At 46.7% G+C, this 25,164-nt stretch overlaps 1 protein-coding gene across 2 annotated transcripts in view; it reads right to left on the bottom strand.

Annotated features, from left to right (window-relative positions):
* Positions 1-25,164, bottom strand: part of LOC135397163 (dynein heavy chain, cytoplasmic-like) — a 46,003-nt gene that overhangs the window by 8,615 nt on the left and 12,224 nt on the right. Inside the window, exons 16-68 of one of the 2 annotated variants that reach the window (XM_064628536.1) lie at positions 24,064-24,390; positions 22,964-23,199; positions 22,777-22,849; positions 22,327-22,437; positions 22,118-22,237; positions 21,394-21,633; positions 20,700-20,823; positions 20,136-20,281; positions 19,934-20,044; positions 19,004-19,213; positions 18,804-18,950; positions 18,504-18,670; positions 18,261-18,434; positions 17,991-18,156; positions 17,731-17,916; positions 17,467-17,664; positions 17,093-17,375; positions 16,921-17,021; positions 16,069-16,219; positions 15,768-16,005; positions 14,335-14,521; positions 14,044-14,256; positions 13,741-13,893; positions 13,578-13,663; positions 13,352-13,508; positions 13,061-13,279; positions 12,189-12,392; positions 11,858-12,025; positions 11,540-11,776; positions 10,399-10,573; positions 10,162-10,315; positions 9,932-10,097; positions 9,690-9,853; positions 9,442-9,628; positions 9,259-9,354; positions 9,009-9,176; positions 7,817-8,029; positions 7,646-7,737; positions 6,933-7,026; positions 6,640-6,834; positions 6,394-6,573; positions 6,198-6,263; positions 4,577-4,664; positions 4,290-4,485; positions 4,106-4,223; positions 3,351-3,566; positions 2,480-2,719; positions 2,136-2,390; positions 1,154-1,300; positions 971-1,060; positions 752-812; positions 576-663; positions 330-495 (exon numbers count right to left, since the gene is read on the bottom strand). In XM_064628536.1, the coding sequence (XP_064484606.1) occupies positions 330-495; positions 576-663; positions 752-812; positions 971-1,060; positions 1,154-1,300; positions 2,136-2,390; positions 2,480-2,719; positions 3,351-3,566; positions 4,106-4,223; positions 4,290-4,485; positions 4,577-4,664; positions 6,198-6,263; positions 6,394-6,573; positions 6,640-6,834; positions 6,933-7,026; positions 7,646-7,737; positions 7,817-8,029; positions 9,009-9,176; positions 9,259-9,354; positions 9,442-9,628; positions 9,690-9,853; positions 9,932-10,097; positions 10,162-10,315; positions 10,399-10,573; positions 11,540-11,776; positions 11,858-12,025; positions 12,189-12,392; positions 13,061-13,279; positions 13,352-13,508; positions 13,578-13,663; positions 13,741-13,893; positions 14,044-14,256; positions 14,335-14,521; positions 15,768-16,005; positions 16,069-16,219; positions 16,921-17,021; positions 17,093-17,375; positions 17,467-17,664; positions 17,731-17,916; positions 17,991-18,156; positions 18,261-18,434; positions 18,504-18,670; positions 18,804-18,950; positions 19,004-19,213; positions 19,934-20,044; positions 20,136-20,281; positions 20,700-20,823; positions 21,394-21,633; positions 22,118-22,237; positions 22,327-22,437; positions 22,777-22,849; positions 22,964-23,199; positions 24,064-24,390 (8,748 nt within the window). Of the gene's footprint in view, positions 1-329; positions 496-575; positions 664-751; positions 813-970; positions 1,061-1,153; positions 1,301-2,135; positions 2,391-2,479; positions 2,720-3,350; positions 3,567-4,105; positions 4,224-4,289; positions 4,486-4,576; positions 4,665-6,197; positions 6,264-6,393; positions 6,574-6,639; positions 6,835-6,932; positions 7,027-7,645; positions 7,738-7,816; positions 8,030-9,008; positions 9,177-9,258; positions 9,355-9,441; positions 9,629-9,689; positions 9,854-9,931; positions 10,098-10,161; positions 10,316-10,398; positions 10,574-11,539; positions 11,777-11,857; positions 12,026-12,188; positions 12,393-13,060; positions 13,280-13,351; positions 13,509-13,577; positions 13,664-13,740; positions 13,894-14,043; positions 14,257-14,334; positions 14,522-15,767; positions 16,220-16,920; positions 17,022-17,092; positions 17,376-17,466; positions 17,665-17,730; positions 17,917-17,990; positions 18,157-18,260; positions 18,435-18,503; positions 18,671-18,803; positions 18,951-19,003; positions 19,214-19,933; positions 20,045-20,135; positions 20,282-20,699; positions 20,824-21,393; positions 21,634-22,117; positions 22,238-22,326; positions 22,438-22,776; positions 22,850-22,963; positions 23,200-24,063; positions 24,391-25,164 lie in introns of both variants that reach the window. The other variant, XM_064628535.1, reaches the window with a different exon arrangement.

Genomic DNA, 25,164 nt, shown 5'->3' with positions numbered 1-25,164 from the left:
TTAGAAAATCGGGTAAATAAACGTGTGCACTAAATTCACGCAAATTCGGGTGAAAAAACTTCCAGTATATTAAATTCGGGGAGAAATCGGGCTAAGTTATTCAAACTAACTGTAGCGGTTAGGTACAAACGGTGGTGTAACTGCATTTTTCTGCTGAACTAGTAAGTTAGTGCATTCCTACAGACATCCCAGTGATGGCAATTTGCCGGGTAAAAATCGGATCTCACCATAAAGAGGCAACCTTCAATTCAGGGAAGAATCGTGTAAAACCCTAAAACTTCAGGCTCTAACTGTAATCTAGATCAACTGTAATCCAGATCAATCCATACCTGGTGCAAGCCTTCCAGCGTGAAGTAAATGCTACTGCATGCCTGAGCCAATGGCTGGTACTGAAGCGACACCGTCTCAACTTCCTCCATAACCTTGTCTGTCTCTTCGACTTTGCGAGATATTTCTGCGGCTTCGTTCTTCAGTTTCTCGAGCGTGCCGATAACGCTGCGATAACGCTTGTGTTTACAATGGCACGCTCGCGAAAACATTCCAAAGTATATGTTGCCGTACCGTGAGGCACTTACCTGTCGTCATCCAAAATTCTTCCCTTTGCATCATTAAGAGCTTGCAGCAGAGATTTTTCCAACTGACGCAGGCGGACATGGAATTCACCTGCGCGCATTTCGGGACAAAAGTTTTTTTAGTTACGTGGACATATTTTTGTGAATGCTCACGTGATGATATCGGCAAATTTCTTTACCTTGCAACTTTAGGAGGTCGGAACGTTTCTCATCGATGTCTTCTCTCTCTGCCTTGAGGACCTTTAAAAATTACATGTTTGTCAGCAGTGTTTGAAACCAATACATTAGCACTGACTGTAATTTTAATTTTTATAAACTTAATTAATAAATAAATATTTATAATTAATAATAATAACTAATAATTATTAATAATTAAATATAAACAATATTTTGTTCACCTGGTTCAAACACTGGCTCTGCAAGCTGCTCCGCGTCACGGTAAAGTTGACAAAGGTCACACGGGAGCAAAGGTCAGGGGGGAACTCAACCTGTTGGAATTGAAGTTGGCATTTAGATTACGTTTAATTAATTTAATAGAAATAATTTAATTTATTAAATTTAAATAACTTCGGAGCTCTTACAGTTGGGTCTCTCGTCGAGAGGAAGATGCAGAAGGTGGGCGAAAGATCGATATCCTGATCGCCCAGGGTTATCAGCACTCGGCCGCCCGTCTTCCGAACTTCACGATTCAGGACGGGGTTCAAGATGGGGTCGTAGCTCTCAACATCCTGAAAAAAAAAAAAAAAAAAAAGGGGGATCACTATCTCTTTAGCCAACAGGTGATGTCGCAGAAGCATAATGACGTAGTAAAGGTGCGCAATTGGCAATTGTAGTGCAGAATGTTAAACGTATCATATACAAACGCGTAACACATTAGAATACCTTATAAAACAAACATTGACAACAAAACTAGTTTAAAATAATGTTGACCTTGCCATCAGGGCTTTACATTGCCTTGTGCTGTTTCTCTAAAGAAGTGACAATATGTAAGTAGGGCCTGACTTTTTCGGGTTTTATTTTTGGCCAAATTCGGGGGGTAAATATCGGGTGATATTTTTCATTTGAAAATTCGGGTGTATTCGGGTTAAATCCCGTTACGGCATATTCTGTCGTCAGGAATTCAGGTGATTTTTTTTTGTTTAATAAAAATTTGTCTTAACATGGAACTAATGTTTAGCAATGTTATCAAACTTTATTTTAATGCACGCTTACGAGTGTGCCAGGCGACCCTGATGTTTTCGGGTAGATTCGGGTTAAACCCGAATTTTACAGATTTCGTTCGGGGGGTAAATATCGGGCGGATACGGGTTTAACCCTAAAAAGTCAGGCCCTATATGTAAGCAAAGTAATCTTAAAGTTTCCATTACAACGCGCTGTAGCAACGTGTCTTTCTGATACATACATACAAAAAATTTAAACATCATACAGATGATTATGCAGACTTTGTTGTAATCGAAGATGTCTAAAAAAAACACAATTCTGAAATCAAATCAGCTAAAATTCAAATCTATATCTCGCAAAATCTATATAAAACTGCTCAAAGTGATAAAAAGTCTGCTCTACCTGCACAAGTAGAGGGTTTCCAAAACGGAGCGCGCTCTCAAGGTTCTTCCGGAAGGAGTCATCAAGGAAACTCGTCTTAGTGATCTTTCGTTCCCGGAACTCGTTGAGGATGTACCGAGTGGCCTGGCCCGAAGGATCGATGATTAGGGGGTACCGGTTGAACCTCTTGAGCATGATGGCGTTCTCCGTGCACAGGTCATCCGTCGGAAGGGCGTTAGCTTGCCAGCGCAGCCGTTCATCCGCCGTGGATAGATACTGCACACACATTTACAGCAAAACGAGAGGCTTTTCCTTCACGTAACAAGTTCAGGAAATGACGGCTAGACGGCGCCACTAGTACCCACCTCTGTGCGAGCCAAATCCAGTCGAAAATGGATGCCCGCCTGTTGGAGGTGGGAGCACCAGTTGTGGAACAGGTTGTGCCGATACTGCTGGTCAAAGTAGCCAGCGTACGCCAAGAAAGCAGAGCCGAGGAGGACGTCACCCGCCATGGTGGACATCTGGTTCTTGAAAGTTTCGCTAGAGTCCTCCCAGCGCTGCTTCTCGGAGCTCAGGCTGCTCAGCAGGGCGATACTGCGGTCCACCTGTCAAGCACAGTTTTATAGGCACTAGAGAATGTGCACCCCGAATTTGCGCCCCAAATTGAAGGGTGCCCCTTTAGGGTGAAACCCTGAGTTTGACCTGTCAAATTGCCCTCGCCATCTGTAGGAACGCGCACTAGCTTGTTTGACAGCAAAACGCAATTACATCACCGTTTGTACCAAACCAGTACAGTTTGTTTGAGTAATAGAGTCCGATTTCTCCCTAAATTTAGCATACTGGAAGTTTTTGCACACAAAAACGACGATAAAAACCGGAGACACGGAACAGAAAAAAGACAACACGACATTTCTGTTCCGTGTCTCAGATTTTTATCGTCGTTTTACAATGTACCAGCTCGCCTGCACCCTTGCAATTCTACCATTTTTGCACACAAATATGCATGAATTTAGAGCACAAGTTGATTTTTCCCCCGATATTTACCCCCCGAATTGGGAAAAAAAAATATTTCCCAAAAACTTCAGGCTCTAAAGGTAGTCCAGTTCCCATTTTATGAAAGCAACATTGTCCTACTAGAAAAAAAAAAGAAGAAAAAAATCTCATTCTCCGCCGATGAAAGACATATTGAAAAGTTCTTCAGAGCTCCAAGACTGAGCAAGAACAAATCCCACCCACCTTCGCCTGGACATTGGCCAAATCAGTCTTGATGGCTTGCGCTTGAGAGACCAAGTTGGCATACTCTTCTTTGTAAGAGGCAATGCTTTTCTCAAGCTGCTCAATGACAGCGTCTATGTCCTCTGCCTTCCGCATGTTTTCATCTGCTTCGGATTCCAGGTTGTTGAGCTCGTTGCGGAGTGGCTCCACGCGTTTCAGCATGTCTGCATAGTTGATCTGCAAAAGCGTTCAGAGAAAGAATGAACTATTACACACTTCCCAAAGTGATGCCAGCATTTCCAGAGATGTTTCTCAGAGCTCCTATAAAAGTGGTGTCATCGGTGCTCTGCTATGTAAAATTTATTAGTTTAAAATTTATTTAGGTTAAAAATTATCGAAAATTTATTTTAAAATCCATTTGACACAAAACTTGCAGACAGAACTAATAGAGATGCTTGCAGCAGAGTTTTCATAGCAAACATCTTTGTGTATAAACCATGCACTTCGTATAAACAAATTACATATGCTACGAACCTCATACTTGAGTATGTAATGCTCCTTGTAATGCTTTTGTACTGGACGACGTACACAATTGTTCACACGTAGCTGTACACGTATTGTTCTGAATATTCGGATATCAAGCGTACTAGTGTCAATAAACTTTTTAACTTGTTAACTTTTTGTTTGAATTTCGTTTTCAAATTAGAAGTGACGAAACGAAGGATGCTTCCACGACTAATTAATATTCGTTAATACTATTTCAAATTTAATATTACCTGCGCAATAGCCCACTTCACCATAGGTCCACACGCATTGCTGGCCCTGTTCACCTTCTCAAAATTGTACTCTGGGCTAGTCAGGTACTTGCTCTTCATCTTGTTTCGAATGTCGTCTCTAAAACACCGTGACAAAAATGTCAACTACGGTGAATAAATTCCAGTGGAGAACCTCTCTACTCACGAGACATCATCTGTGCTGAAATTGACAATGGTGTTGATGAAGTTGTCGCGGATGATGACCGACCGGATGGCCTTCCAGTCTGACGCGGCTTCTCCGAGCAGGAGGCAGATGGATTCGAGCGCCAGTTTCACCGCGAATGGCGGGTTCGCCATCGACCGTACTTCCACTAGATGCTGCTTTTTGATTGATTTCACAGCTGCAGTGAGACGTTAGTTGTAACAATATGTCGTACTTGTTATAATTACTCCCTGAAACTGTGACAGAAAATGGTAACGGCAACAACTTACCTTGCTGAGCTTCGATCACAGCAGGTTCTACCTGCGCCAGGTCGGCCATGACGCTTGACCGTTTTTCGGCAATCACTTCCTCTTGTTTCTGAAAAAAAAAATAATAATAATAATATTAGAGTTGTGTATTGACTAGGGCTGTGCGAATAGTGATTTTTGGGTTCGAATCAAATCCGAATGCAATACTAAAATCTTCTAATAAGTAGCGAATCGAATAATGTCGTATACCACGCACAAGTGTGTACTTATTGCTGAATAGTAAGCAAAAGTCTCCATTGAAACCAGGTGCTCAGTTGTAGTTTGTGAAGGTCTGACTGCAAACTATGTCCTGACTAAGCTTTGCTACACCAGGAAACTCAAACTTGCCATCACTTGTAAGGGCAAAAGCTTGCACACTTTTGTGTTTCACATATTGACTGATGAATACATTAGTGCTAGAATTGTCCTGAAAATTGTAATTCGGGATGGAACCTAGTACCCAGACATAATGTAGTCAACCGTGTGATGAAATCCCTTTTTTCTATGGTGTCATAGCTGGTCCCAGCTAAAGCTTCAAATAATTAATTTCTAAAATATTTCTCAAAAGTGGCAATTTTCAGTGATCCCCCAAATCGCACTTTTTAAACCATGCCTGCAACCCGGCAGCACTGGCAGAAGTGTAAGCTAGGCTTCGCCCGACGCTCGGAGACATGAGGCGAAGCCAACTTGCAGGATATACGTCTGCACACATAAAAAGTGTAAAGTAAGCTTCACCTAATACTCAAAGGCATAAGGTGAAGCCACTTTGCAGGATATATTTGAGTCGCAGAAACGTAACGTAGGCTTCGCCCAATGCTCAGAGGCATTCAAGCCAGCTTATGGAATTTCAAATATATTCGAGTATTCAATAAAATGTTATTCGGTTCAAATACGAATAGCACAGCACCGTTATTATTGAAATAAATATTGACTATTGAATATTTTCATAGCCCTAGTACTGACTATGAATAGAGCCTGAAGTTTTCGCGAAATATTTTTTTCTAAATTCGGGGGCCGACACTGAAGATTTTTGTTTAAGTTTAATTTGTACAAGCTTTTGCGTGGAGGTTCACGCTTCCTCAGGTACCAAGCGTGGGCCTCCACGCGAAAGCTTGTACAAATTTAAAACTTAACTTAACTTAAACTTAAAAAAACTTAAAAAAAAAAACTTAAACAAAAATCTTCAGTGTCGGCTTCTGTATTTTGTTTATGTGATCTACAGGACTTGACTCCCCTCTTCGTATACGCTTAAATTCGGGGGGTAAAAATCAGGTAAATAAACATGTGCACTAAATCCATGCGAATTCGGGTGAAAAAACTTCCAGTACGCTAAAATCGGGGAGAAATCGGGCTCAGTTATTCAAACTAACTGTAGCGATTTGGTACAGACGGTGATGTAACTACATTTTTCTGCCAAACAAGTAAGTTGGTGCATTCCTACAGACATCCCAGTGAGAGCAATTTGCCTGGCAAAAATCGGGTTTCACCCTAAAGAGGTAACCTTCAATTCGGGGAAGAATCGGGTAAAACCCTAAAACTTCAGGCTCTAACTATGAACAAGGAGATTTGCATCAACATGTAATCATGTAAGAGACATGCTTACTCGTAACTGCGCCTGAATTTCGTGCGACTGCACTTTCTTCTTTTCAGCCTCTTGCTGGTCGTGCAACTGTAAACAAGAAACCATAGTTTTATAAATGGCTACAAAAGTGTGAGAGTCAATATGGCACATCAATAATTCCAAGCAGTACAAAAAAATCCGTAGTGTGACATGGAAACAAAAATCTATAATTGCTAACCATCTCCTTCAGCTTGGCATTTGCAGCCAGGTTTTTCGCCTCCAGCTCCCGAGACTTGAGCGCTAGAGACTTCTGCAGTTCTTCCACCTGCTCGACCGTCTCACGGATCTTCTGGAGACCAACGTTGAGGTGGAGCTGCTGTTCTTCCAGCTCGGAGCGCTTTTCGTTGAACAACTTCACCTGATGAAAAAAACCGGTTCGTACGGATGCCTCGATTCGCAGGACGGTTGGGTCCGGTGAACTCACGTAATGGTTGATGAAGTCAAGGTAGTGACGGGGAGTTATGGTAATGGAGCGAGCCCCTCGCTTCGCCAGGCGGCTGCTTGCACGGTGAAGCGTTTGGTGAACGTACACGAAGGCGTTGACGAGCGCTCCGCGGTGGCTCGGAGGCATGCGCAGTCCGGAAACGACGGCTGGGAAGTTGTCCGAAGGCACGCGGTACTGGGACGGATAAAAAAAAAAAAAAAATGTTGAGCACAAAACAGGAAGCACCCGACGTGACACGTGTAGTCATCTGGAGCGAAGGTTCTACCACTCACGTTGGAACGGTCAACGTCCAACTTTGAAGTGAACTCCTTTCCAACCTGGAAGAGCGCATCATCGGACCAATCGCCAAACCAGTTCAGGACGCACCTGTCAAGAAAAAAATAACAAGAAAAAAAAAGTGTTGGCAGTAACAAAAAGTAGCATATCATACACCGGTTATATGTCGGCTGTTCACGGGCACCTCAAAAACACATAAATTGAAATCAGTATACCTGTATTCTTCCCCCCCCCCAAAAAAAATCTGCGCAGAAACATTGCAACAGAGACTGAAAGTTAGGAGTCACACTTAGGAGTCGCACTTAGGAGTCGCACTTAGGAGTCGCACTTAGGAGTCGCACTTAGGAGTCGCACTTAGGAGTCACACTTAGGAGTCACACTTAGGAGTCACACTTAGGAGTCACACTTAGGAGTCACACTTAGGAGTCACACTTAGGAGGCACTAACAATTTTCACGTTGACAAAAGCAGCTCGGTTGGGAAGTCACGCTCACTCATGAGATCTACTATGACTACATTCTGTATTGCAGATTGTTGACCACAAATGGTACGCAAACGTATGTTCAGTACTGCTGTGACTGTTGCCATGGAAAAATCAAACCGATCCTGTCAGGACTATATGCGAGATACATAATTAAAAAACCGTACATCTGCATGACTCTCAATCAGCAATCCTCTACTGTCAGTCAGACACCTTGAAGACCACAAACCTGTTGAAAAGTGCAGGAGATGTTGCAGCCCTGTCTTTCAAGCCTTCCGAAGAAGGGTTCATCGTGAACACGACGTGCAAGTTTCGCATCACCTGCGTTACGGACGATTCATTATTAAGTGCTCGTTCAAGAAGTTCAAAGTTTCGTTCCGAAACAGGGTTTGCCACTTGCCTGTCCCGTGAACCACTTGTAGAGTTCTTCGTTTGAATCCAGCATGAGTCCCTCCCTCTGCGAACCTTCCTTACACTGAGTCATGAGTGTCGTGTACTCGTCGCCTTCGAAGAGTCCCGGAACCTCGCCGTTGGCAAGGAGGGTGTTCATGCGCTCCAGGAAGGACGAGTCCAACACGTTGCCTTCGTCCAGTACAAAGCAGATTTTTTCTCCCTGCAACGAAATTCATCCCGGATCTCAACTTCGCAACCAACCGTTAATAACTAGAGGTGTGCAAATATCGAATTTTAAAAAAAATACAAATATCTGCAAAATTGCCCTTCAAATATCGAATCAAATATAGTGTCACAGGATAAAGGCTTCTAAGAGTAACAATTAATCCCCGGCAAACTAACCTCGTCACAGTTGTGTGCTGCTGATCCTTAGAAAACTGCTCCAGGACATACACTTGAAAAGGGCTAACATATATTCACTCGACTGTTTGCTTGTTTCCTTTTGTGGGTTTACGTTGAGTATATGAGGACCTATCCCCATGATGCAACTGCACCTTTGTCTGCCGTGACCAAGTTGTGCACCAAACGAAAGCACGGTGAAACAAAGAAAGGAGACGTTCCCACCTTGCACGGGCCTTGCCACATCCACCAAATAGATATTATCAGTACGGATCGGTATTGGTCAATCGCCATCCGCCACCTAAGGTTTAGGGTGAACTTGTTGTTTGTTGCTATGTGCGGTGCAACAAGGGTACCTGGTTCGCGGACGCATTGGTCGAATTATACGATGTGGAATACTTTCGCATTCGGAACAACACACTTTTTTATCAATAGAAACATATAGGCATTTGACAGGACCTTCGAATTTAATCGAATTAACCGAAAAACAAAAAAACAAAAAAAAAACGAATTATCGGAAGTCGTATTAACGGAAGTCTACTGCATTCGATTCAATATTCATAGTCGTATTCGATTTGTACAGTCAAACTCCTTTATAGCGAGCAACGGAAGTACCACTACAGCAAATTTTTTGGGGGTCCCGCTGGAGCCCTATAGGTCCAATAATGGACATCCTTTTTAACGAAAATACCTTTACTGCAAATTTTGTTTGCTGTCCCCTGAGTTTCATTGTAAAGGAGTTTGACCGTATTCAACATTTTTTACTATTCGAACAGCTCTACAGTACATTAACCACCCACCTTGCAGCCGGACCTCCTGAGAACGGACCTCAGGTCTTCATCAAAGTCCGCAGCCGTGTATTTGTTGTGAACCTTAATCTGGAAGACCCTCAGGCCATTCATCCAGGCGACAAAGCGCGACAACGTGGTCTTGCCGGCACCGCTTACGCCAATTAGCAGTAAATGACCCTGAAGAAGAAGAAGAAAAATAATTTAATTAGGGTATCGTTAAAGTTTTTGAACAAACAAGAACATCACCGAAAAAACTAACCTGCGGTTGGCGGAATATCCTGTCGATCCGCAGAACATGATCAAGCACTTCGTTGAATAACACGAGCTGCACGTCCAGTTCTTCTTCGTAGAAAATCTGGAACATAAACATCGTGTAAACACGGCAACGCACACGGCTACCGAAAGTGACCGTAAAAGCCCTGAAGCCCGAGAGAAGACCAACCTTGAGTCGAGCCTTAACATAGTCTCTGAGCTCGTCCTGTTTAACGGGCACATAGTCTTTGGAGAGCCAATTGCTGTACAAGATTGGCCTGCCAAGTGCGCTCTCTTTATCAATATTCGGGAAGTGCTTGAGGCCGACAGAGTCGATGTGCTCGTCCGTCCAGGCCCGTTCTTCGTCTTCTACCAGTCTGATTAGCAGAAGGAGAAAATGTCAAAATGATGATAGCCAGGAATATAGGGAGTCCTGACCTGTCCTGGAAGAGGCGCAATCCCTCGTGCGCCCACATACGGACGAGGCCCTCGACAGGGAGCGTCTCGAGGGGTCGGAGAGCCTCACAGATGCCCCGCACCCAGCGGGTCAGTTCTCGAGGACTGTATACGTAGTGAGGTTGCATGTCTTGCGTGAAGCGTTCCTGTACAGGAGTTTTTTTACAGTTACGATTCTTCCGTTCATGTTACAGACGCCAAGTGCGCAATGCTATCACACTCACTTGGGACATGAGGTAAAATTCCACCATCGCCGCGGTGAGGGGTTCGGCGTAGGGCCTCAGCGACGGAACCATGCGCAACATGGCGCGGTTGAATGTTCCGTAAATCTGCTTCAGCGACGTCGCACCTGGGTAGTCTACGTACACGACTGGGACGTGTCGGAGGAACCTGCGGAATCGAGCCGAGCTGGATCAGTACTGCCTGGAAGAAGTCTTTCCCGTCAGTGACCGACCTGTATGAGAGTGGCTTTCTGCCAGGGTCCGTCGGTGGATTGCATGCTCCGACAAACTGGATGCGCTCCAAGCGGACCCACGTGTGATCCGTCGTGCGGTAGAAGCCCCCGTGCTCCACCAGCTGACGCAGGAATGAAATCACGCGTTGGGTTCCTGCGGACGAACGAGAAGTGTTCAGTGTGCACTTGAAGCTTGCTGAACTCGGACGCGGATGTATGGAGGTTCGAGGCACCTACCGTATTTATCCATGTCGGGTAAGTTGATTTCATCGCAGAAGAGCACAAGCCACTTGCCCAACTGGATGGGAGACAGGACGACACCGTTTGGTGTCCGCCGATATTCGCAGTAATGGTCAAATGTCTTCAGTAACAGCTCTGGAGTGGTGGCACTGGAGAAGTTGAGGCCAACAACCTGCACGGCGAACGGAATAGTTGCCGCTGAGATGCAGATCGCGACTTGTAATATTCAACTGGCTAAGGACGTGGCTATGTATACAAAAGGACTTGTGTTTTCAGTATTAATGTGTTAGAGAAGCCGGCCTCGTAGCGGGGTGACCGAGGTGTGTCTGTACAGTGCGTCACATGACGCAGAATGGCGGATCAGGCTGCGTTCTGCAAGCTGATTCGCTCTTATCCGTCACGTGATGGCAGCTTTATCAGACGTTATCAGTGACGGCAGCTGCAGCTTGAGCCGTCGTCAGTTACGCCTCGTCTCTGGACGTGTTGAGACATGTCCCATACATTCTCCGAGAGTTTTGTGAGCGGCTGAGTTTGTGTATCACGTCTTGTATGTGGTGTCTCTCGTGTGGTGCGGTGTATGAGGAGCAATCAGAAGTAAGACAAATGACTAACGCAATTGCCATCGCATTAATTACATTAATTGCCCTCAAATTCTTTTATGTTTATTCAAATTCTGGGCAAAAATCTGGTTCTATCTCTGGAGCTGTAAAACAGTTTAAAATTGGGCGGGTGAAAAATAAAAAAAAGGGGACTCGACGCATTTCAGTAGAGCACAAGGGGTGGAAGAGCAGTGCTGAATGTGCAGTGCTCAGCGTTTTCCAGTGCCCGGGTTTTGGTGGCTGAATTGGAACATTGCCAAGTTAGTTTACGGGGCTTTTCGATCAATCGAGGGCTGAAAACGGGTTTTACCGGATCTAACCCTAAAACACAAGGCCCTATGCATACGCAGGCATAGAGTACAACTTGCATCAAAGTTAACTTGAACACTGCTCCAGCCTGCAAAGCGGGGGAAAAAAAGACACCCTAGCAGAAGACAGTGCCTTCATAACAAGGGTCGCCCTCTCAATGTAAATAGATGACCAAAACACCCTCTTAGCTCTCAGCTGTACTCGATGTATTGCAACAGCCACACACAAACCTCCATGTCTGGTAGGGACCGGAGGGCCGAGAAGAGGGTCATGGTTTTGCCGGAGCCGGGAGGGCCGCAGAGCACGAGCGGTCGATGTTCCGCGAGCCAGGTGTACAGGAGCGCTTCGTGGCGCACGGTGTCCACCGTGGGCACCACAACGTCCGGTGCGGCAACCTTGTGAGTCTCAACCTCGACCACGGGTACTTTACTCTGCCAGGGTACCCATTCCCCATTTGCGATGGACACCTGCGACGAAAATCGAGAAATAAGAGCAACGCGCAAGACCCTTTCCATCGTAAACAACGATGACAAATCCCTCGTCCTTACTTCATAGTCGATGATTGGCAGACCGGTGTTGGGCGGCAAGGGGACCGTTGCTACGCTACGAATGAAGTCCCCGAGCTCTGAACGGATCTTCAAGCGGCCGTCGCCAGCAAACGACCAAAGCAGGGCATACACCAGGCATTTTGGGATGTATTTTTCCAGATGATCTTGCTGCAATAGTGCACAAGGCAAAAATCAGTCATGTGAACACTGTACCAGTCAGTCCGAGGAAGGAATCCGCCGGAGCGCGTCCCGTAAACTTTTGTCCAGCACCGTGCACGGTCACGAGGGAACGCATCTCAAAGGACGGGCGGCGGGACTTAGTATTTCTTACCTGCATGGGAAAGTCTACGTGGGAATGATTGTAATGCAGCACATTGTGCGCAGACTGGTTGAGCATGGAGAAGAGAGATCCCAGGGCACGGAACCGGGTGAAGTCCATCACATGCTCCTGCCGCGCCGCCCACTCTAACGCACGCACTACGAGTCCTTCGCTGCCGAAGAACGGCTGCAGGACTGCGGCCACGTCGCGTTGGACCTGCAAGCAAGGGTTATGGCTTGGTCTGCAAGCATTGATGCATATCTAACACTCCAGCTGCCCCTACCCCACCCCCTCACTGAGCACTTAGCTTTTTAAGCATCAACTTGTAGGTTTTTGCTCCCACGTGTAGTGTGTCTTTCGAATTTGCCGATTCACATCGTCTCCTTTTGCCAGTTTTTTTTAATTTTACTTTTATAAATAATTTATTTATTATTATTTTTATTTAATTTATATATTATATTAAAATTATTAAATTTATTATTATTATTAAAGTTATATATTAAAATTTAACTTATTTTAAATTTAATTTAAAAAATAAATTTAAATTAAATAAATAATTTATAATGTATTATCGGCGTTATAAATAGATGCGCTCGACACGGTTTGAAATTCCCACGCAGAGAGACGTGTGACACCAGTGGGATGACACCGTGATGACATATCTGTTCGGCTTACTACCACGCCATGTTTAAGTGGCCTTAACCGAGTTTACGATTGTACACTGTCCCACTTCGCCTGCATTCACTCCTGGCAGTCGTGACAAAATAGGAATAACCCTGAAAGTACACTGATTTCAAGTGCTCTTGTCGGGAATACTTATTTCAATTTCAGTTACAGTTGCGTGCAAACTTTAGCTTTAATAAGTAAAAACGCTAGATTCAGACCTGTAGTGTGGGTGAGAGAGCATCCTCTTTTGAATCCTTCTTGCGGTGGAAAGGTTCCTCTTCGGACTCTTCCAATGGAATGTTGCGAAGCTTCAGCAAGAAGTGCTCAAAGACCATCTCCGTGGAGAGCACGTCTTCGCTGAACCAGATCATGCCACAGCGCGACACGGTTGCGAGGGTCGCAAATTTCAGGTCTTGCACTTCGAACATCACCCTCACCTGCAGGCAGTATGACACCGATATGTTGACGAGGAACTTCCGCAAGGACGCGGATATGCATATTTTACTCACGTTCGGGGGCAAGCTCAACCGTTCACCGTTGGGAAGGGTCAAGAGCTTGTTGTCATCCAGGACACTGTTGAGATTCTCGACCCATTCTGGATCGACGTCTCCGTCGAAGATGATCCACTGTCGTTTGTTGATCTCGCCGCGGACATTGTCGATGATCCTGAATCATTACGGATCAGTAACGTGAGTACATGTTCTCTGGAACAACGCAGATTCCTCAACAACTCACTTCCTCAGGACGTGCGTGAAGAGACCGTCTGTCCATTCTCGAGTATTTGGGTCCAGGACACCGTATAAGGCTTCCTTGGAAATGGCCTGGGGAAGAAGAACGGGAATGGGTATTACCATTATGAATCACTGTTCAGGCAAAGAAATGATTGCGAGAGACCTACTTTGGGATCAATAACGTGGGCCACTCCTTCGATGCCTTCCAGACGTTCGAGAGCCTTGAGGAGAACTTTCCACGCAGTGGACTTGCCACTACCGCTCGGACCAACCATCATTAGGCCATGGTTGAGCTGGGAGATCTGGTACAGCTGCAGTACCTGCAAAAATAAGCTCGAGAATTAAAACGTTTCCTGCAACGCTAACGGACACAAGTTAGTCAAACTCTCATTAAAATTCTAACATCTGTACTTCCATATTTAGAACTCTCTCTCGCAAGTTTCTGTAGTCGCGGGAGAAAACGTCCGTACCTTCTCCATCCAGGCCCCTCCTTGCTCTTCTCCTTCGCCGGAGACGAGGTACATTTCCTGGCACACCTTGCCAATGTGCTCCTTGAGGTTCTTCATCTCGGCGCGCGTGTACGAAACTCCCGGGAACACATCTGACAGGAGAGAGAAGAGCAGCGGAATATCTTCGGCCACAAGTTTTGGAACCATGGTCTCACACACACTCTGGATCAGGATCTGGGTGGAAATGAGAACGGGATCACTCGAGCTCGGTCCACTTACCCCCGAGGACGCCGTCGAGAAAAAAAAATGTACCTCTTGTTCCGGTAGGTGCTCGGCAATGGTGCCTTCGTCGACTGTCTCCGATCCTTGCTCCTTGAGGTCGTCCTTGATTTTCTGGATGCGGTCGCGCTTTATGTTACCGGCGCTCACGAGCACGCTCTTGAGCGCACGCAGACCAAAGTCGTAGTGGGATTGGTTGGAAAGTTGCTCGTTGCACAGCCTGCATGTTGGAGGAAGTGCTCACTTAGCTGAAGTCACTGCTCTGTCTCATGACAGCACACGTAGCTAGCAATGGTTCAGGATGGGAAGACCCTTGTGTGCTCAATATTTTTTTTTTTTTTAGGGGGAGGAGGTTCAATTGGGATGAATGTGGGTTCCGTGCAGAATCTGTAGGGGTTCTTCGTTTTCGGGTTAAACCCGATTTTTCCCGATAGTTCCCCCCCTTAAAAACAAGTCTTCGAGAATACGGGTAAAACCAGATATCTACCCAAAATCCTCGCGGTCCTTCAGCTTGTCGTTCTAGGTAAACCGTCGGAAAAGTGAATCTTAATATCAGCTAAGAGTGCTATATGTGACAACCTATTTGTCCTCTTTTTATAAATCCTCTCCTCCAGGAGAAAAAAAACGAGCTTTTGTGGAGCTGGCACAAGTGTGTGAATGCCATGGTCATTCACAGCCCCAGTTCCAAGCAGAAATATATAAATATTCTTGTTTCTCGTCCCAGTGTCACAGCAGTGGCTCGTTTCATATGGCTTTCGTTTCACCCGAAAATACCCCGATGACATATCAACAGAGATCGTAGCACCCGATTTCTCACGTGTAAATCAGGTCCCCCAAACTCACCTCGGAAAAGCGTGCAACGAAGAAGGCCGCCACTAGATACCCCGCTGTTGCCGTTCCGGATCACTTCAGCCCGCTAAGTTTAGCGGCAAAATGTTTTTGTTGTTTCTGCGAATGAATCTAGTCTTTACATGTCCAAATAAGACGCGTATAACAACTTCCTCTGTCGTGTTTCACTTTTTGGTCCCGTTTTTAAACGTGTTGAGCGATCGGAAGGATCTAGTGCACGGCTGCGTGCATCACATAGCGTACCTGTCGTACCAGGCGCTGCAGTCGTCCATTTCTCCTTCGGTGACTTGGCCTGGCTTGGATTGTGCTTGAACTGGATCTTTAGCGCGCTATAATCCACGCAAGCCAACGTCTGGTAACAATGGGGTATCTAAGGGCGGCCTCCGGCATTGCACGCATCGGGATAGGAACAAATACATGGGAAAATGGCGACCTTGGGGGACCTGGTGTAAATAGCACCTGGCGTATCCCTCCCGAATTTGAAAAATCATAAAACCCGAAAACAAAGAACCCTACGCATAAGATACACTATTAGAAAACAGCAATGTGCAGTCACCTTAAGACAGGGTGCCCTCTCAGATAAGAAAATAATATCATCTAAACGTAAAGAGCCTCACTTGAAGAAAGGCACGATCTTGGATGCCAGTTTCTCCGCAGTGCGGAATCCCTGAGAGAAGAGCATAACTTGAGCGATGAGCTGCCGGTCAGGCGTCGTCATGGCCAGCGAGCGGAAGAGCTTCTTGAGGTTATCGGGAAGGTTCGAACGACCGGCATAGCCCGGGTTCATCGTGATGAAGATGGCCATGTCCGGGTTGAGGCGCACTTGCTTCCCAATCAGCTCCACGGTTAATTGTTCTGCGGAAGAATACGAGACGAGCCTCGCAGGAAGCCGAGAAACAAGAGCTCGACGAACCGTACCTTTTCCTCCTTCGCGACTTCGTAAGGTTTCTTGTATCATCTGCACTTGCTGCGAGACCGCAGATAACATGCGTTCTTCCAGCCGATTGAACTCGTCGAAGCAGCCCCAGGCACCCACTTGACACAGGCCGACAAATATACGACCCATTGCCTGAATGTACACATGCCCTCGTCAAGCACATACGCTAAATTCTGAGACAACGTAACAGTTGCAGTCACAGAGGTATATCACCACCAGCGGATAATGTAGTCTGAACATTCAGAGTGGAGCAATACGAGTGGACCCAAGCAGTACGGCGTCTGGACCCAATATTGGGCCGGTATTGCCAATATTGGACCAATATTGTGCCAAGATGTTGTGCTGCTTGGGGAAAGTGTTCGAGGTACATCATCTCTAAGGTTCCTGGTTTTCTGCTGCGGCAAATTCAAAATTCTGAGGCACTGCCTTGTAAACTCCGCGATTTTTCCGCGGCAAGCAGTCACCGGTTGCTTGGAAAGGGGAACACTTCATTTTCTTGGATAATGGGTATTTGATTTGCGAGTCGAACACTTCGAGTGATTGATATTCGATTCGAATTCGAGTATCAGCACGCCCTTATAAGTAAGGGGTTCCGTGAAATTTCGCGGAATCGCGGAAAACCTGGGGCCTTAGACATCTCGGACAAATATTTTTGTAGCATTATCAGTACACAAGCAACAGTTCGAAGCATGCGGGCAATCTACACTGTGACTCAGAGGTGTCATGCACCCGCCTAGACCAATCACAGACGTCTTTGGGTTTGTGGGCAGAGCTGACCTGCAGCAGTTAACGTGACCCAAAGTATGCACGCAAGCAATATACTATATACTAACCTGGAAGTCAAATGTTTCGTCACAGTTGAATACGAGGACAAAGCGACCCAACTGGTGTCCCAGGGCCTTCACTGATTCAGTCTTCCCAGTACCAGCAGGCCCTAGTGAGCAAAATTAAGGTCGCATCTGTCACTATCACTCTTCCATAAGACATCGCCCTTATTGGCCTTACCGAACGGTGACCCTCCGAGCCTCGACTCGAGGGCCTGGGTCATTGTAAGGTAGCAACGGTCTGTCAGAGGAGTCTGCACCAGCTTGTCTTGAACTCCGAGGTACTCGAAGCCATAGCTGAAGCGTGCGTTGGCCATGTGGATGCTCAACTGACGAAGCACCTCGCCCTGCCGTGGATCGAAGTAGAACCGCATCTGGCTCAGCCACTGGAAGTCCCTGGGGCCTTTCACCTCATTGCGGATCAGGGAACGGGTTACGTCTCGTTTGTGCACGAACTCAGTGATCTGAAGAGGTAAGAAGCTTCATGATCATCCTCACCCTTACCGGTACCTGCCACCTTCACCATTACTTCACCACCGAGCCACGGACACTCACCAAATGTTCGAGTTTTCTGCGTCGCAGCGGGGGCTGCTCCTGAAGCACCGAATCAGCAAGTACGTTCAGTGTCCGCTCAACAGAAGCAAGGACAGTCTCGAGGGGCTTTGCGTTGCCTCCTGCCTTGTCCATGGCTTGCAACGCTCCTTCTACGTCTTCGGACCATGAGATCTGTGCCGCCAGTACCACTATCTGGCTCTGTAAAGGCATCAAACCAGGAAGTTAATCGGTGGCCGTTATTCAGCCGACGGTAGACATTCTTACCTGGTACCTGTCGGCCCAGGCCATGTAGTCGGCCTGGTTGATGTTGCCCTCCTTGAACTGCGCGCTCTCCGCTACTGCCGAGGCCAGGTTCTTTGCCAAGGTCACGCGCATCTCCTTCTCCACCAGAGTGAGCCACTCGTTGATCTTGGGATTCTCCGCGATTGACACGGGGGTGCTGAACAACATCTGAATCGTCCAAACATCATTTCAGCTTCGTGAAGGAACACAAACAGGAGGATCTAAGCGAGGGTACCACATACTTCTTCGCCTTCTTTGGAGGACAGTCCTCGGACCAGGGTGTTGTCCTCATTGAGGATGATAGAGGCCACTCCAGCAAACATCTTCTTGAAGTGCTTCTGGAGCCTTGGTACATTCTTGCTGTTGCCAATGATTTCCAGCAGATCCTCGTCTCCCACAAAGTAGAACCTGAGCAGACCATCCGTTAGGACTAAAACACAGACCACAGTAAACTGCACGACTAGGAACAGAAGACTGCATCCAGGAGTGTTCTCCGATCCTCCTCCGCTGACCTTGGAAACGAAGAGCGCTCTCGTTCCAAGTATTCTCCGAGGGCCTTTTGGATCTTCCCGAGCAGATCTGCCAAACGCTCCAGCGACCGCTGAACTCCCTGAATGTTGAGTACGTCCAGAACCAAGGGAGACTTGCTCACTTTCTTCATCAGAGTCAGGAACTCTGAGCTGATACTGTAAAAAAAAAAAGAAAGATTAGATACATAAGCAACATTTTCAACACACGCAGCGCCGTGTGCAGACCTCATGAAACGGGACGTCTCCATGGGCAGCAGAGTTTGAATGTCGGCACTGCCGGAAAATATGCCCTCGAGGTAGACCCATCGCCTTTGCACGTCGATCCAGACATCGAACAACGCGTTGATGCGGTTCAGTTTTTCTTCCCAGGCCAGAGCATCTTCCTCAAATTCCTACAGGCCGCACAAGTACAACAAAATGATTTGCTTCAACTACGAGGCTACGGTAATTGGGACTACTTTGCGGTCCCAATTACTGGGACTACCTTGGAACTATTTTGGGACTACCGGGACTAATTTGGACTACCTTGTAGTACGGCGAAAGCTTCATGGCCGCCACAGAGTTGATGTGCTCCTTGACCTTGTTGAAGAGGTCGTCCCAGCCACGGATGAGACGGCACTTGTTCTGGTAGTTCACGAGGTCGAGTTCGTACGTCTGCCATGCTTCTCGCACCTGTTGTACACACGGGTATGTAGAACGGCACATGTTACGGAAACCAGTCCAACCTGTTTGAGAAACTCTTCCAGGGCCATCTCGCCCTGAGCGATGAGGATGACGTCTTTTACGATGGACTCGTTCTTCTGCAGGTCGATATCCCAAACCAGTCCCAGCGTGAGCTCCGAGAGCACCCAACGCACGCGCAGCTGCTTCATCAGCTGTTTCCAGTGACGCTCTTTCAGGGCGTCCGATTTGAGCTCAACGATCATCATGTTCACCTGCACGTCAACGATGACATGTCACTCCCAAGTGATTGTTTTTTTTTTCTTTCTTTTTTAATTCCACGTTTGTGCCGCGAAGCCACTGTGGCTATGAGCGGCGTACAGACGTGGACAGGTGGAGAGAGGACAGCAGGAAGGAGTGGGGGACAGAGGGGGGTTAGTACGCGTCGTGGGCAGACTTCAAGGGGAACTGCGTTCAGGCGATTGTTTACTGATAACGTGAAAGCAATCAAGACGACAGCGAGGACATGTCGTGAATGTGTCGGCCGATGGCGCAGCCAGAAAAAATATTTCGAGAGGGGTGTTATGGGGACTTTACAACATGGAGGAGGAGGAGGAGGATTTCCTTTTGTTTCCCTCTCCCAAACGCACAGCCAAACGTACGATTTTGGGGGGGGGAGGGGGATTTGAACCCTCGAAACACCTCACGGGCTACATGCTACAGCGTTACATGCATAAATTATTCGTAACTATATTTACAGCTATGAATACGCCAGAGCCGTATGCGCTACACTTCACGGTATTCTGTGCAGCATTATGAACAGCTGAATGTCCTCTTGATGGCATTAAGTGTGTCTGTCAATCGTATGTAGCTACTGCTGACACAATGTCAGAAATACTACCAATAGTTAACCCAATCTAAAGGTGGTCAACACTTGATAACTACTGGTCTGACTAGTGTTTGCGTAACTCTGGTAGATTGCCTGGTGAACTCACCTTTGTGTAACCAACGAGGACCTTTTTGACATATTCAAATGAAGCATACTGTCGCAGACGTGCCGGCAGCTCTTTGAGCTGGTTGAGCAATCCATCCAGTTGTTGGCGCAGCTGCTCGCAAGAAAAAAAAAAACATGGAAGTCAAGTCTTAACAACAATAATGCCCTGGATCATTCGACATTCACTATCCTATAATTCTAACCTTTCGAGCTTGAACAGAAAGCCAGGGCATCTCCTTCAGCTGGTCAATCTGTTCCCAGATCTTTGACAGTTCCGACCACACTCCTTTGAGGTCCTGCAGTTCTTCCAATGCCACCTGCAGCCTCTCATCGCCCGCTGAGACGACACCTGTTGGTAACAAAGGTCATTACAGTGAACCCTCGTTAATATGACCCCCGATAATCTGACATACGCGCTTTACGACCATACTCCTCGGGAACAATGCAGTGAAACCTCTGCAAATCCCCCGTTATAATAACAATTCCACATTATGACTAAAATTCTCGGGAACGACCACGGTCATAATAACGAGGGTTCACTGTATACGCAATTTTTCCCCAACGCATCCTTATATGTACAGTACAACAGCTGATATTACGATTACAGTGACGCTACTCCCAAAATGTAATTGGGAGCAATTTTCGAAGCATCGACATCGTTTCGGACACCAAATATAAATTTTCTGAGTGCTTTGGTAGCAGTACCATCAAGCCTCGCTTTGGCTTCACGTGACCTCAAACACACGACAATTATAACTGCAACATACCAGGCTCCTGCAGTTCAAGTGCTTCCTTGGCCTTAGCAAGGTTGTCTCTATCTTCTTTGAGACGGCCAAACTTGGATTCGAAGAGGGCCAGCTGGCTCATTGCATCGGAGGGTTTCAAAGAGCCCTGCATACAGCGACATGCTCAATGTTACGTCTTTTGAAACACGCGCAAATGAAGCTGTGCTTCATGCAGAAAAGTTATGGTTATTGAACAATTATTGGCAACGCTAGCACTGCGTGGCTTCATACAAAAATAATTAAGTATAATAACTTCAAAATCATTCACAGAAATGCCATTGTGATTACGTTACATTGGGGCATGTTACAAGTAATGCAAGTAATGCAACACAGTAATGCTCATTTGATATGCAGTGCAATCCCGTTAATTTGAACTCTAGAAGGGGGCCAAAGACCATATATGTTCCTGACGAAATCGACAACTTTTACAGTAAACGAAACACTTCCGCGAATTTAACATACTGTAAGTTGTTCCACCTGAATTTGCACGAATTTAATGCACGTGTTTATTTACCCAATTTTTACCCCCGAATTTAGAGGAAAAAAAAAATTCCCGAAAACTTCAGGCTCTAGCCATTAGACAGTAAGCGTCGCATACAAGCACGACACAGCTGCACCCCACTGGACAGATACTGACTAGTGGTTAAACGAGATCCTGCAAGTCATCCGCACGCACCTGCACGGGTTTCGTCTTCTCCCACTCTGTGAGGAACTCTGCGGTGCGTGCTTCGACAGTCTTGTCCTCAGCGACGACTTTCATCTGCAGGCTGGCCACCTGGGCAGCAATGGCGGCGTCCTTGCGCTGCATCATTTCGTTGAATGCTGACCACTCGCCCTCAATGTTGTCCACGTGCAGCCACGAATTGGGGAACTGAAATCGCTGCCGCTCCAGGATACGTTGGCCTTCTCTGTAAAGCTGCATTCAAAACAATGTCTCGAGAGAGGGATACACGCAAGATAACGGCTGTGGTTAACGTGGGATAAAAAGAAAAGAGACTAAGAAAGCGGTAGGTCTCAGTTAAATTTGGCAGAGCTCCACAGATTTCTATGGGGAAACGGAATATATATTGTTAATTTGAACGTGCACCTTAACTTGCACCTGTTAACTTGCAGCTGTTCCAGAACATACCCAGGGACTCCCCTACTCTGGTGGTCACGTGGTACAACTCTGTCACGTGACTAACTCTACTCAAGAGTTCGTTCTGGGATGCTCCCGTAAAGTCAGAATTCGTCTGCTACTGCGATTCACTGTTCAGCAAATTCAAGCACATTTGTGATTGGCTGACACTTAGTTGTTATGTCAACAAGTAAGCAGGCCTTTTCTATCTAGGTGGCATCAGTCTCGACCGTTAAGGTCAAGCCAACAGAAGTGTGCCGCAGAAAGATGAAACAAAACTCACGTCAACTTGCTTTTCCCAAGTTTTCATTTTTTTCTTGAGTGACTGCACATAGGTTATGAATGAGACGGCATCAGAGGTGCTAGCCGTGTCGATGGATTGCTGTTCAAGTTCTCCGCGTGACTGAAAGGAACATTTCAAACATCGGGTTCATAATGTTCATCAGGTTCATGTCAACGCTCCCCAATGCACCAGCTGGGCCTTGTGCATACCTTTGATACAGTGTTATGAAATCCTTGCATGTCAGTGCCGAGAAGTTGTCCAAATTTGCCGAGGACATCCTTGTGCCAGGAGTCGTACTTCAGGGACACCTTTGACTGAACCTGAACAACGAACACAGAATAATGACTAAGCAGATAAGGGATCAGATAGTACTAAGACAAGGTTAACTCTGATAAGACTATGACTAGAGTGCAGAGTTTTCGGGTTTAACCCGGTTATTCCCCGAATCTGCACCACGAATTGAGGTTCGCTAGTTTTGGGTTAAACCTGCAAAGTGTAAACTGCAAACCGCATTACCCGAAAAGCGGCCGAATTCTTTTGGAACCGAATTCGGGGCCAAACTTTTTTCGGAGAACAGAATTCCGGGCCGAATTCGGCCCTATCTTGCCAAGGCAGATAGGTGGAAGAAAATTTTAGAAAATGCTTGAAAGTATCCTCACCTTGGCATAGTCAATGATGATGGGGCCAATCTTCTTGTGCGTGTCCGAAATGTCGAAGGTCGTACGAGACTTCCTGTTTGAAACCGACCACGACCATCAGCAAAGGTACAAGGCGGCATCGACGACAACGGAGAGAACGTTCTTGCGCACACATTCGTGCGGAGAAGAAAGAGAATGCGGGACTTACTTAATCTCGACGAGGGTGTTCATCCACGTGGCTATGTCGCTGCCGAGACGCGCATACAGCACATCCTGTTGGAGATCCCACAGGGACTGGTACCGAGTCCACTCCCTCACGTAGTCCGTCATCTGACGCATGGTCGTCTCGATCGCTCCATAGCACTTCTCGAGCACGGCAGCGCCATCTTGCATCACCGTGAGCAGGTTGCGGTACGTCTGGGCTGTTTGACGTTCTAGTCCCACCTGAGAGTACAATATGTGCACCACTTCATTTGCACAGACATCACCTAGGGGCGACAAGGCTTTGCTTAAAGAGAATGGCTTTAATGGCTTAGTGGCTTTGGCTTAATGGCTTTTAATGGCTTAGTCCAGCAAGCAGGACCATGCTTTTGGAAGCCATAGCACGGAGAGGAGCTTCCACGGGTCATCTTAGACTCGAGAAAATACGGTAAATAATACGGAAAATATGGTAAATAATACGGAAAATAGGTAAATAATATGGAAAATACGGTAAATAATACGGAAAATAGGTAAATAATACGGAAAATACGGTAAATAATACGGAAAATAGGTAAATAATAGGGAAAATACGGTAAATAATGAGCATGTGCAAACGAGCCGCTTGCTGCCCAGTTCTTGGCCAGCGTCTCAAGGATCTACCAAACAACAGAGTTCTTCGACTGCACCACCTGTTGACGAATTACTCAGCCGGGGGACCTTTGTGAAACATCTGGTACATGTTCTGCGTAACATGATGCTACTCATGCTAAACGTGGCTACTCTGTAACACGATGAAGCGCAATAAAAGTTAATCTCATTATAGTGTTGCACTACATCCCGTGGAAAATTCATACCACGTGAAACGGGATCAACCGCTCAAACGTTGACTGCGTCACATACCTCCTCCGCGTAAAATTGCACTGCACGGTTGCACTGAACCGAAGCTGTTCAAACTCAACTGCACGCTACTAAAGCTGCTCAGATCTTGCGCACGCAACCTGTCGCTCACGATAAAGGTTAGGTTGCAGCGTGGACACAGGTCCACAAATGGTCGACGACGACGACAGACAAAAAAAAAAAAAAAGAGACGAGAAAAAGTTTCAATACCTGGTAGCGTGTGCTCTGAATTCTCTGCTGAGACAGGACAACGTTCTCCCAAGCGAACAGCTGTTGCAGCAATCCCAACCGGCACTCTTCTATGCTGGGGCTGATGTACATCTCCTGGTTCGTGATGCGCACCTCGTGCACCAGGGTCTGAATCTGGGGGTCTCCTCCCAGCAGGTGTACCACCGGTGTGCTTCCATCTCCCGCCGGCCCCATGGGAGTTTGCGGGAGACCGTCCCCGTCACCTTCGCCCGCGTCCTTCTTTCCCTCCAGGGCTCTGGTCCAGGCCTGAATTCCTGCTTCGAGACGTGTGGCCAGTTTCGCTTCCACCTGCGGCGTTGAAAGTACCGGGTCATACCCGCGTCGCACTGGCAGTGTTCAATGATGATTGAAAGCAATGGCCACTGAATGTGCACGTAGCGCCACCTAGTGTGTAACATGCAAACTTCTCAAAGAGCATTGAATCCCGTGCTCTCAGACAGGTTGACACGTTAGACGCTTGGTGGCGCTACGAATATGTTCAATGGTCATTGCTTTTAATCATCATTGAACACTGCGTGTGACACGGGTATTACAGACCACTGCTCGTCAAACTGGCAGTGTCCAATGATGATTGAAAGCAATGGCCACTGAATATGCACGTAGCGCCACCTAGTGTGTAACGTGCGAACTTCTCAGAGAGCATTGGATCCCATGCTCTCAGACAGGTTGACACGTCAGACACTTGGTGGCGCTATGAATATGTTCAATGGTCATTGGTTTTAATCATCATTGAACATTGCACGTGTGACACGGGTATTACAGACCATTGCTCGTCAAACTGGCAGTGTCCAATGATGATTGAAAGCAATGGCCACTGAACATGCACGTAGCGCCACCTAGTGTGTAACGTGCGAACTTCTCAGAGAGCATTGGATCCCATGCTCTCAGACAGGTTGACACGTCAGACACTTGGTGGCGCTACGAATATGTTCAATGGTCATTGGTTTTAATCATCATTGAACACTGCACGTGTGACACGGGTATTACAGACCACTGCTCGTCAAACTGGCAGTGTCCAATGATGATTGAAAGCAATGGCCACTGAACATGCACGTAGCGCCA

Source organism: Ornithodoros turicata, chromosome 6 (assembly GCF_037126465.1).
Source record: "Ornithodoros turicata isolate Travis chromosome 6, ASM3712646v1, whole genome shotgun sequence".
Classification (NCBI taxonomy): domain Eukaryota; kingdom Metazoa; phylum Arthropoda; class Arachnida; order Ixodida; family Argasidae; genus Ornithodoros; species Ornithodoros turicata.
This window is presented reverse-complemented; position numbering and strand designations above follow the sequence as displayed.